General features: G+C 39.1%; 1 protein-coding gene across 1 annotated transcript in view; it reads left to right on the top strand.

The window, feature by feature from the left end:
• Nucleotides 1-13,450, top strand: part of LOC131962755 (diacylglycerol kinase zeta-like) — a 112,305-nt gene that overhangs the window by 30,888 nt on the left and 67,967 nt on the right. Inside the window, exons 24-25 of the mRNA XM_059327810.1 lie at nt 3,146-3,225; nt 3,883-3,927. Of these exons, the coding sequence (XP_059183793.1) occupies nt 3,146-3,225; nt 3,883-3,927 (125 nt within the window). The remainder of the gene's footprint in view (nt 1-3,145; nt 3,226-3,882; nt 3,928-13,450) is intronic.

The raw sequence follows: 13,450 nt of genomic DNA, 5'->3' as shown, positions 1-13,450 counted from the left end.
CTTATATTAATATAATTTATTGATTGTAACAAGTGAGAAATTACTTGTTTTGTCTGACCAACAAAAGAGCTTAAAGGGACAGTTCAGACTTCTGAAATTAGGTTGAATTAATCACTTTAAATGCTATATTTAGAAAATTTCACCACTTCACCTTGCCATCGGACAGCCCTTTCTATCCCTGCCTTAATGAGTTGGTGTGCTTGCACTGATGAATCTGAACTAACCCTTTAAAACATCAAGATGTCACACAAACACACTAAAACACTAACCAATCAAGGCAGAGGTAGAGGAGGTAAAATTACTGTTTTTCTCAAAGGAGTCTGGTGACCTAAAACAGAGCGTAGATAATGGGTTCAGTAAGGCTTTCTGATCTAATGGCATCATGATTTTTTTTGGGTTGCCAAAAATCTGTCTGCTGGTACTCCAACCTGCTTCTCCAAAAAAAAAAATGTTAACAGTATTCTAGCATATTGATGTCATAGTGCAATAATATATATTTCAATCTTCTAAAGGAAGCATGTATAGTGTAAATAAAAGTGGTCCAAGTATAGAACCTTGTGGAACACCATGACTAACATAACCATACAGTGTCATACTGTATATTGCAATGCAGTCTGGGAGGATCGGAAAATGCCATTATTTACAAGAATTTATTGTAAATTTAGACTGAAATGTTTTACAGTTTACTGTACATATTCAGCAATTCAAGAGTATTGTGCTACAAGAATAAAGTAATATACTGCAAATTTAGTTCTGGTAATACACTGTTTTCTAGAATGAAACTAAAACAAACCTTACTTTGCAAGTGAATCAGCTGCCAGTTAATTTCTGTAAATCAACACTGAAAAGTTTTACAGTGTATCAAAATAGTTTGTGATTACTTTTCGACTGGTTGACTAATTGTGCAATACCTTTGGAAATTATTCAGCCCCTTTTTTTCATAATTGTACCTGCTTACAAAACCCTGAACATTTCTTCCATTTATCTGAGCTGTCTTTACAAACAAAACAGTGCCTGTACCATCACCATACAAAACAACTAATTAGCTGCTCCTTGTGTGCCACTTGAAAAGGTCAGTTAAAAAAAGCAACATCCTCAAAGAGAGTCTATGAAATGAATGCAGCAGTTTGAATTTGAAAGCAGTGTTTGGTGTGGTGATTGTTCCAAGAGACACTCGGTCAATAAACTGCTCCGCTCGTCCTGCACTCTCTGAGGGAAGTAGTGACTTATCAAAAAAGTATTTCTGTTAATGATGTTCTGACTGCTCGCTCCCAGTGCAGTCTTTGTCTTGCACGCTGAGATATTTAGTATCAATGAGGTGTGTGTGTGTGTGTGTGTGTGTGTGTGTGTGTGTGTGTGTGTGTGGGTTCAGGAGCTCCACACTGGCTTTGACACTTCTTCCAGCACAATGAGCTGTGTGATGTTCAGCCAGCAGTGTTGTGTTGGTGCAGCGGGCAGCAGGCCTGCGCTGCCTCAGGGAGCAGTCTTTATTGTTTCTACGACCTACGTCGGCTTACTGATGACAAGCCAGCTCTGTCAGGCTCATTTAAAAAATAAAAGATACCAAAGCCAACGCTTACTTGGAACTGGAATTTGGCGCTGTATGCATAACATGAGATGGAGTCCAATATTGATGTCATTCTTGATACTAGATACTGTGCTGCGCCACCTCAACACTGATTACCCTGTATTATGCTTTCTTTATACTCTGTACTGTAGAAATTGTTTCTTTCATTCTCCTTGTGGTATTGAGCAGTGCTGAGCTATACATGTGCTTTATTATGTTCCTTTTATTTACTGTGAAACAGAGCGCTGATGTTGAGCGGAAAGTTTGCAAATCATTATGTCTTTGTTAGACGTTTGAAAAGCAGCAGCAAACTGCTTCTTGTTTATTATTTCCAGTCCCCTGGCATCAAATATAAAAGAACCCCTACCTACCCGTCACAGTACCTGTGACAGTTCTTTAGGGGCTCAGATGGTGGAGCTTTCGCCCATTGATTGGAAGGTCGGTGGTTCGATCCCTGACCACGGCCGCCTACGTGTCAGAGTATCCTTGGGCAAGACCAAACACCAAATTGCTGCATTCATCAGTGTGTGAATTAATTCCTGGTAGTGGCACCATGTAGGGGAGCCTCGGCCACCAGTATGAATATGTGAAAGAAATCCCAAGAAGTTTGGACTCTCCAAATAAAATAGTGATCATTTGCCAGTCTTTTCTGAAATTTATAAAAAGTTGTGGAACACTCAAAAACCACCTTTTTGAATCATTCCATAGGTTTACTGCTCATAGAATCATGGTTGGATGGTTGTGACCTTTGACCCCTCAGGCCGCACTGCATTTAAATCCAACATGTTTGTATAAAGGATATTACTACATGGGCTCAGTTAAGCTGTTGTTGGTGAATAGTTTGTTGCTATAATTGTTAGTTCACACTCTACCATGCATGCAGATCATAGAATCATGGGATTTTGGACCAAAAACCACAAATCAACAGCATCCAGAAATGCCTCCCACTTCACTGGGCCCGAGTGTGTTGTGGTATGACGAGCCCACTTTTTTTTTTTTTTTTTTTTTTTTGTGTGGAATAATAGACACTGTTTCCACTAGCATCTGTAAAGGAATAGGGGGTGTTAGTGAATCATTTGCATCTTTTCTGGCGATGTCCCTGCTTTTATTAGTGAGACAATGCAAAGACACATTCTGCACGTTACAACAGCATGGCTTCAAAGGAAAAGGAGGTACTAGACTGGCCTGCCTGCCAAAGTGTGTGAAGGAAAGAATCAGCTAATGGAAAAGAAGAACCAGAGCTGTTTATACTCCTTTTAGTTGTACAAAGAGAATATTATCAGCAAGTCTTACACTATCATTTACAGCATATATTCTCTGATCTCAGAACTAAAACAGCTGTTTTTTTTTTCCATATATCTAACTTTGGTCCTCAGAAACCACAGTGCTGCTCATTGTCCATACTTCCTTATATTTAATTAGATTTATGTAGAGTCTGAGGCCGACATCAGCCCCTACTAGATGACCAGAATTGAAACTAGCAGTACTTCCAGGTCCTGAACGCTGGAGTTGAGCACCACTGTATAAGTAGATATCAAAGTACTGTTGGCTAATTGTCTTGTTCCTCTGTATCTCCAGCCATTCCTCTGGGACTGATCGTGGTTTCCGGTGACAGCGACTTAGAAACCTGCAGAGAACACATCCAGCGTTTGCAGGAGGTAAGGAGGAGAGGGGGGGAGGTTATGGTACGGTGTCTCTGAATAAGTATAAAAAGGCTGTGACACAAAGCAGGATGAAGAAGAGAGGAAGCAGGGAACCCTTTTTAAAAAAGTTTGGAACAGGACTAATTTAAGTGTGTGAAAGGACGACTCTGCTCACTCTGACTGGTTGAGCTAGTATATGCAAATTTCCTTTAGGGCACGGTCACACATGTAAAAATCAACATTGGTCAATTGTCACAATAATAAAAAAAAAATAATAATCACATCTTTGCATCATCTTGAGTTCAGTTCTGTTTTACTTGAAATATATGTGCAATATGTTCATTAATTCTTGTAAATTTACAACCCAATAATGGTAAAAAGTATTGGTAAATACAGTAAAACTTTTCAGTGTAAATCTACAGTAAATTTCTGTAAATGGCATTCTCTTAAAGTGCTGTAATCACATATTTTTCTCCCAGATTGTATTGCAATATACAGTGTGACAGTGCATGACATCAATACAGTAGAATACTGTCCAGATTTCACTGTAGATTTACATCTAAGGTGATGGTCACTCAACTGCATGTGTTACTGTGCCCTTACAGTTTGAGTTGTCCAACCTGTAGACAACTGTCCTCTCTACTCTCCTATGCTACCATTCTTCCTCTCTAGGACTTCTGTTCTCTCCATCCCTCCCTCAGATGCTTGGGACTGCAGGTTGGTGGTCAGATGCTGGAGTTTGTAGTGTGGTTTTTGTTTGGCTCAGAGGCACACGGGAAACTAACAACTACTTTAACAAAAAAGAGTCAATCAATTGCTTTTATGTTGCATTAGCAATGACCACAAACAAGCAATAGAAAAATATTTAATCACACAAAGGACAGTAAAATGGAAAGTAAAATCACATTTTCTCTCCTAGATTACATTTCAATATACAGTATGACACACAATGTTGGTCATGGTGTTCCACAAGGTTCTGTGCTTGGACCACTTTTATTCACACTTTACATGCTTTTTTTTCCTCCCGAATTGCATTGGAATATACAGTATGTTGCTGTATGACAGCAATACAATAGAATGCTGTTCAGATTTCACATTTCAAATGTACGTCTAAGGTTTACAGTGATATCATTTACACTACCAAACCCCATCAGTCCTCGACACCTCCACCACATGGCTTTGCTCCACCACATTCTGAATGACCTTAGACGATACATAAACGGGCAACAACCTTCAACCACAGCAAAGATTCAAGTAGTAGGCCACAAACTACTCTGCCAATAATGCTGCACTTTTTTTAGGCTCTTTTAAATTTGCTTATTTCCTCAGTCAACCCATCAAAGTCATGAGTAGAAGCTTCCTGTCTGAATCCAGAGGTGGATTTTGGTAGAAAGGTTACATCTGACACCAGAGCTGACAGCCAGCGTGAGTGATTGACGGCTGAAGAAGTCTAGTTAAAGAGGGCTCTCAATGTTCCACCAATATGAAATCCTGCTTTGAATTCCTGCAGCACACATACGCACACACATCCTTCTAAACAAACAAACACCCACACACATAAACAGAACAGATTCTGTACTCTAGGGGATACAAAGTACAGCATTTGGACAGTAGTACATTACACAACACGATACATGCACACAGATAAAACCATGTTTCAAACAGGATCAGGAAAAAATAAACATCCTCTTGGTTATTACAAATTCCACTTGTGTCCTATTTCTGTTGTTTTAACCATTGTTATTTAACAGTAGTACCTATCTATAATTATAGCATTGTACTTGTGAATTAAAAAATTAAAATAACTTAAAAATAAGTGACAGATCAAGGACTATGAGTGGATCAGAGAGGTTCAGAAACATGTTAATCAAACTTTTCTGCCACAGTGAAATTAACTCTGTCGTCAAGATCCATCACACTTTACAGACTTTCTAAGTGCTTAAACTCTTGAACTACTATACTTACCACTTTATGTGAAACATTCAAAACGGGTGTTTGTAAATGGGGATAAGCTGTCTGATTGTCTGAATGCTTTTGTTTGCTGCCCAATGGGATCTATTATAAGGGCTTTGTTTGCAGATTACAGCAGTAATGATGAGTAAATGTTAATAATTGAAGAAAATATATTTTACCAAACAGCATTTTATTAAATAAGAGGGCATGATCATTTTTCCAGTGTAAATGAGCAGTTGATATATATCACTTTGAAAACTTTCAAATACTGAAATTGATGCAGATTTATTGAAGTCTCTAGAAACTTTCTTTTTGAGATGTGAGGGTGATTTTGATTGTCAATCAATGGTGGAAGTTCCTGGGGTGATGAACGGTGATTTGCACTTCAGAGCGATCGTCACTACAGCGTAGGCTCAATAAGTGCTCCAACCAGTATGGGAAAGATTGGGGTGTTAAAGAATGAGGTTGTACCAAAGGAAGGTTTTCACTGGCTCATCCATCCATAACGACCCGGCAGGCCATGGATGGTGGAACTAGTGTGTCTCTTCTGCAGCCAGCCCATGCTGCCTCTGTTGCAAAGGGACTTACTCTCTTAGGTACACTGTCAGATTTATCACGCATATTCCGTGTGCGTGAGCATGAGGTGCATGAGGTTTGGCGAGCCGGGTCTGCCTTTGAGGGTGACTGAGACTATTCAGAGCACAAAGCATACATGCTCATTGTATGTCTTTAAGTAGCGTGTGTTTGAGTCACAAGAAATCTCTTTTGTTCCAGATGTATTATGCATCCTACAGGATTTGCTGCTAAGTGTTAAGGCCGTTTCCAACATTAAGGTTTATTTGGCTGCAGTTTCAACCAGCCGGTCAACAAGCATTAATTAGGAGGTTTATGAAGGGAGCCCACCAACTCAGCCTGTCAGTCAACCTTTAGTTCCTTCTTGAGAATTGCCCATTGTGTTGAACACATTCTCAGGGTTGCTTTTTGAGTAGAATCTACTGGAGTGTGCCGACTACAGGGTGCTTTCTGTAAAGAATCTACTTGCTGTCCCACACTGGAGCTGCTAGCCTTTCAGGAGAGGGATAAGTGGCTGAATTTGCTACAATTCTACAACATCTTTTAGCAGACGCTTTTATCCAATGCGATGTACAAATGAGAGTAATACAACACAAGCAAGGATGAAGTCAAGAAACATAGCAAGAGCAAGTGCCGAGGGTTCAGTTTGAGTCCATTAGGACACAAGTGCTTTATAGGTCGCAAGAGCCGTCAGTGAGATACTTGTCGTAGTCGTCAGTGTAGGTCAAGAGTGAAGGTGTTCAGTAAAGAGTTGGTCTTCAGTCTCTTCTTAAAGATTGAAAAGGACTCAGCAGATCGGATGGAGTTTAGAAGTTGGTTCCACCACCGGGGCACTACAGAGGAGAAGATTCTGGTTTGAGATGCATCGGTGGAGGAGCCAGATGTCTTTGCTCTACCCAAAACAAGCTTTCCACATTTATTTGGATAGGACTACGAAATGTAGACAGGGTAACTAGCTATAAATTTCTTGAAGCGAATTGGGTGATTGATTGAACGATTCTGGCTAATGAAAGACCTTAATTGAAGCCTCAAGGGAGTCCTTTGGGCTTATGCCACCAGGGTCATGGCTATCTCCTGGTCCCTTTTTAGGGGCAAGAGAATGTTTGTTTATAATGAAAATTTGGTACTTTGAGAACAAAGTGAGGTATCTCACATCACTGCCCTTAAAATTGCTGTATGTGGGGCTAAGGACTAGTGGATAGACCAGTTCGTGCTGTTCCAATCATTGTTCTATCCCCTAACAGACGTGATTGTACAGTAGTGGAGCTTTGGTAATGTCGGAAGTACCATAGTACCTTGGTTATTTTGGTAACCATACATTTCTAACGGTTACATTCAAACTTCCTGTAAGTTGATAAAAACCTCCAGAATCCCTCCCAAAACGGACCAAGGACTCTCTGTGCCCACAATCGAGTATGAAGTTATTTGCTGTAAGAGAAAAAAGTTTTAACATCTGATGTATAATGTGAGAGAAAACTCTTCTTGAGATCATTAATTTCCAACTTTCTCCAGAGAAGAGGAAGAAAAGGCCTTGGACCTTTGTCTTCTGTGTCAGATGCTAAATATCACATGAGTATTGCAGCTCAATCCATTATGGAACATCTCCCTAATGGAGACCTATGTTTGAAAAGCAAAAGGCCATTACTTTAAAAGGATTAATGAAGCCAGTAAAGTTACAGATTACATGTCTGGAAAAGGCTATATTCAGCCAAACTTGGTTCACACTGGGAGAAAAGTAAAACCGAGGGTATATCTTTGGTACTGGCAGAAATCATTCCACATATGAGTCATTAATGTCAGACAGCTGCAGATGAAAAGCTTAACAAAGGCAGCTGGAGTATTACAGGCCCTCTGAGATGAGGGGAAGGTCATTCACTTAACCTTTTTGGTTTAACAGGTCTGAGAGCAGAACCTTTTCTCTTTTTGCTCTACAATAGTATTTTACTATTTGTGTGAAAGCTTGTTTAAAACACCAACTGTGAAGAAAATCAATTTCTTTAGTTGTAAGTATTTTCCTTTTTGAATTGTGTCTCTATTTGAATTGCACTGCAGAAACCAGAGCATGTGCCACCCCTTGTTGTTTCCCCATCTTCAAATGCTCATACTTTGCTCATAAATGTTGGTATGTTTTGGACCATCATATTGTATGGGAAGATGGCACAATAGATACAAACAGATGGGAGTTTAACTTTAATGAGGCAGCATAAAGCTAGGTGTCGAATCATGATTGATGTAACCAGGGGTCATTGGCTGTTTTTAAGGACTTTCAGCATCAAACTGCCTTACTTGGACAATCCAGTTGGAGGAGTTCAGGCTCTGGCTTGAATCCAAGTCGCATGTGTGGTTAGTGGATCATGCCTTTTGAGCCACAGCCATCTTGATGTCTCTGTGATAGCCATGTTGGCTTTACCCCCGTTGTGATCCTTTAATGCAGAAAAGCTTTACAGTCTTGGAGAGGGACCGGGCAGTAAAGCATCTGCAGTGGACTTCAATGGGTACACATTGTGCCCTACATCCTCAGCTTGGCTCTCTTGCTCTCAGAAGCCTCCTCCTCTACGGTAATGCAGGACCTTCTTAGCAAAGACAAAGCTTCCTACCTTGCTGGTCCACTCATTTGCTTCTGATGGTATCTTCTATTGTTAATTGCATTCGGCCCTCCCCAAGGCTCTTCAGACAACATCTCTGGTCAAGTGAGAGCACTCTTGACTTCCTCTTAGTCCTGATTGCGAAGACATTATTTGATACTTTTATCTCTGAAGTGTCTTCATACCTTTCCTTGACACCCAACTCCTTACTCCTGTCAATCTGCTAAAGGGGAGTCATACGTCTTTCTTCTTCCGATCTTCTTCCGATTATTAATCAGGATTATTCATCATGTTAGGGAAAACATCTGTATTTTTATTGCCCTACTTTTAAACAAACAATAGGAACAGTTTTTAGTGTCTGGTGCTTGTTGTAAACAAACAGAGATCGCTAAGTGAACACCTCCTGCAGCAGCAGCACATACACACTGTACTGCTACAGAGCTAACTGTTAGCCTATTAGCAATTTGCAGACTGGACGCTAAGGGGTTAACATCCCCTCCGGCTCTGCAGCTGGGAAAGACTGCTGCAGGAGGACTGTGCTGCATTCACTCGTTCTTACTCTTCTTAACGAGACGTGGGGGCCAGTAGTCTCCAATAACACCAGAAAAAGTTGCTGGATTTATCGGCAGTCACTTTTTTGAAAAAATTGTCGCTAAGGGGGTCTGAAAACTCGCTAAATATAGCAACAAAGTAGCGAAGTTGGCAACACTGCTTCACCGGCTTTTACAAATGGCGTGTATTGTTGTGGCGTCAAGTTCTACGTCACATCCTGCTTAGTGTTCCATCCAATCAGTAACCAGGCTTTTTTCAGGGGAAAAAAACGACCCCGCCCCCTGGTGGTTGGTGGACTACTGGTGTAGAAAGTGCTTGATTAGATATGCAGGAGAGCCGCATTTTAAAATGGAAATATTGCAGACGATCAGGTTAATTTAATCGTGGCGGCCAAAATTGTGATCACGTTTTTTGAATTTGATTAATTGTGCAGCCCTACAGTGTAACCTCTGTTACCACTCAACTGATCTAATTCTTATCACTGTTTGTCATCCACCATTGCTTTTAGAGTAGTAAATTATTGTATTTTAGCCTACAGCAGGGTCAGCAACCACATGTAATGGCTTTTATGTTAATCACTGTGTTGTAAAGCAGAAATAAGACATCATTATGCACAGAAAACTTGACAAGGCAAGACTTTCTTGCTGTGGGCCTGACTTTTGAATCCGCCCACTCCACCAAGTTGACTTAATAGTCTGGCATCATGACATGATTGCTTTCAGCTTCTCAGTTTAAAAAAAAAAAACAATCAATCCTTCGCCGTAGAGGGGCTAACAATTAGCCAATTAGCACTACGTGTGGTATTTATACCCTTGTCAAGCATTGTCAAGCTCTGCATTTACGTTAAATCCCTGTTAAAAATCAGTATGTTGGCATGGCTGTACATTAGCATCAACTTGGTTGGGAAAATTCAATTTTCTCCCACTCAAATGGGTTAGTGTGGAGACATGGTAACATGTTACCGGAGTGAAGCGAGTTATGTAGTGGTTCAAGACCAGCAAAAAGTTGGTGCCCCTCTGGAGCCAGTTTGCATTTGGACAGCTCTTTGGCTGTCCAAATACAAACTGATTCAAGATTAGGGCACCAGCTCCAAACCGGCCCCTCGAATTGCCTTGGTTTGAAAAAAAAATTCACCATGGTATTATTTTTTTTGCCCAAAAAAACCCTAAAAAATCAAAGCATCGACAGCTATATAGGCATTGAGAATTGATTCAAACCATTGTCAATTCAATCGGCCATTGGCCCAAGCCTACTAGGCAGTCCATGGCCTAGAGGTGGAGTATCAGACGTGTAACGGGAGTAACCGATGGGTTGCAGGTTCGAATCCCCCCCCCCCCCCCCCCCCCACACACACACACACAGCTCCCGTGGGTTAAATGCAGAGTTTACATTTTCCCATTGTGGCACTAATAAGGGAATCTTAATCTAATACACTCCTGAACAAAATCTTAAGACCGGGGGAAAAATTGGAATTATTCGCATTTTGCTTTGGTAAAACATAACCAGGTTGTAAGTAGAGCTTCAAAAATGCAAAAAGAATAAACAGGACCAAGAAACAAAAAAAAAATGGAGTAGGCTATTTATTGAAAAAAGGCTGTTGTTTAGTCTTAAGATTTTGTTCGGGAGTGTATATCCATGTAAATGTAATTTTCCTACTTGGAGTAGCCGTTTTTCTTCTCCTTTGATTATTCCTTTTCATCTTGCTCTATTGTCATTTGCGCAGCTGTTTGATAGTTTAAAGCCAAGTGAGTCAACACACTTCTCTGATTTAGATTCCTTTTCACTTAACACCACTCAGACCTGACCAAAATCAAAAGGGTGAAGCAACATACACACCTCAAGCTAACATTAGTAGTTTTAGATCCCAGATATTTTAGGAGACAAAACACACATAGTTTCATCTCCATAGAGATTAGTTTCCCTCATGTGTCTCAGCATGTTACAGCATGATGCATGGACTATTGTGTGTGTGTGTGACCTTTACTTGGTGTTTCAGTGTGTTTATGGTATCCATATTCAGTTTTGTGTGTGTGAGGCCAAGTTAATCTGTGAGTTTATTGTATTGTGACTTGTTGTAAAAGTGAGCTGAATTTGTCCTATATTGTGGAAGTTATTCACTCTGTTGTGTCAGAATAAATAAAGCAAGTACTCAGTGACAGAAAGTTAGCCTTTTATTGTTTCTTTATTTCAGTGCAGGGTTAATTAGTAAATCTCTTTGAGGCCTTAACCTCCTCTGAAGAGGCCTGAGAACAAAAACCATCAAGTAACAAAGACAATTCATAATACAGTTCAGAAGTCTCTTTTAGTGTTTTATTAATGACAATTTTCAATAAACATTTTTTCACAGTTTTGTTCAGCAGAGGACAGGATCAGACAGAGAGCCTAATTATAAATCTTTTAAAATGAAATTCAAAGAGCTTTTGAAATTGCATATTAACTATAAAATATAGTCACTTTTAACCCCTGTAGTAACAAGACCTCCTGTTGCTTTTTTATTTATTTATAATGTGTCGTTAAAAAAGCCCAGAATGTCAAATCTTTAAATTTGATTTTATGGATTGCAGATTTTAGGGCTTTAATTATTCCGTGTGAGAGAAACTGCTGCACACAAATATGAGCTTCAGAAGTTATGACTAGTACCAGTAATTGTTTTACCAATAATTATGTCCGTAATTATCACTGTGGGCACTTTTCTTCATTGTGGTAAATGCAACCATGATGCCACAAATTAAAATCTTTTTTTAATGGTCCCTTTTGCAAGTACACTCTAAAAAATGTTTAGTGTATTAACAGTTTCATACTGCATTTTAGAAATACAGTGTATTAGTGGAAATACATTTACAGTATATTACTGTATTCTTGTAAATTTACAACACAATAGTGTTCTGTTTTGTCAGTAAATTACTGAATATTTACTAGTGGTCGACCGATACAGGTTTTTTAAGGCTGATACTGATTATTTTGACATCAGTCTTAACCGATCCCCGATATGTGCTGCCAATTTTTTTGACCTGATTCTTGAAGCCGATATTGCCTTTTCTCCCTCCATTAACATGATAAAAATGACTGAACAAATGTTACACAAGTCTCAATTTAAACAAAAAGAGAAACATTTATTAACAAAACGAGAACGCACGCACGTATCGGCCGGTAAAAAAAAGGTAAAACACGCAAATATCGGCCCGATGTATTGGCCGGCTGATATATCGGTCGACCTCTAATATTTACACTGTAAAACTTTTCTGTGTAAATTAACTGTAACTAATGGCATTGTCTTAAAGCTCCATAATCACATTTGTTGATCCCATATTGCATTGCAATTTATATTAGGACACTGTATGACATCAATACAGTATAATACTGTTTAGTTTTCACTGTAAATGTACAGCTAAGGTTTACAGTATCTCAACACTTTTTTAAAGTTAAAACTTGCTGTCATTCCTGTACTGAACAAAAACCTGAAGGACAAAAGTATTGTGCAATACATAAAAACAGCAAAATAAAACAAAATAATAAAGGCAAGCATTGGACAACAGAACATAAAAACTGAAAATGTTATCGCTTTGTTTTAATTTACAAATGATTTGTACCTGGTTTTTGTGAATGAAAGTGTTTGCTTACACTTTTGTGTGCATTTCATCCATAATTTATAATTTGCAAGCCTGAGACTCTAGTTTAATTTATTATTTATTTAGTGGCACCTGCCAGGTGTCAAGTAATTACATTTGGTGCCCAAAACACCTCGGAGTCATGCATTATTGACGCAAAGGGACCTTTTTTTCAACAAGTATGAAGCATTTCACGGATGTACAGCAGCACAAAGTATATATATGTAAAATTGGATTGCATTGGATGACATTTTGCAATATGAATGTAGTGTAATTTATCATCAAATGTCACTTTTTGCGTGACGCCTTAAGTTTAAATTAAATTTCAGATTGTCATTGTCAGTCAAAAAGGTAGCGAGGCAGTGCAACGAGACAGGATGACGGTGTATCAGACCAAGCTCAGCCATGGTAAATGTGTCAGTCTTACTCCACTGTGTATATGACAAAATATTAATGCATTGTTAAAAGGAAATGGTGGGGTGGTAGTATGAAAAGCCATCAGTCATCCGAAACATTTCCACATCTACTTTCTACCCCTTCTTTAGGGAAAGTCTCTTTAAAATATGATTTTCTGAATGACACTTGATAGAAAGGCTTTTGCTTTCTATAAATGGTCAGTGTACCCCACCACCCCAAAACTCCAGGAGTTCACATAGACACCACTACTATGCACTAAGCATTGCTAAGCTTTTCATGACATCCAGACTAGAAAACAAAGCAGCGTGGAGCCCTACTGTAAATTTACCTCTAAAGTTCTGGCTGTAAACTCCATGAGAGTTTCAGTTTGATGATGATATACCAAGTCAAATTGGAGAGAAGCTCAAATATATTTAGTATAAAATGATAGAACTGGATGTAACCCTCTTATATGTTATATTTGCAACCTTGGTTCACATTTGCAACATTTCAAATTCTTTATTGAGCATGATAGTGTTTTGAAAGTAAAAAAAAAAGACACAAAATGACCAA

The sequence above is a fragment of the Centropristis striata genome, chromosome 24 (assembly GCF_030273125.1).
Source record: "Centropristis striata isolate RG_2023a ecotype Rhode Island chromosome 24, C.striata_1.0, whole genome shotgun sequence".
Classification (NCBI taxonomy): Eukaryota; Metazoa; Chordata; class Actinopteri; order Perciformes; family Serranidae; genus Centropristis; species Centropristis striata.
The sequence above is the reverse complement of the archived record's forward strand: the minus strand, read 5'-3'. Positions and strand labels throughout refer to the sequence as shown.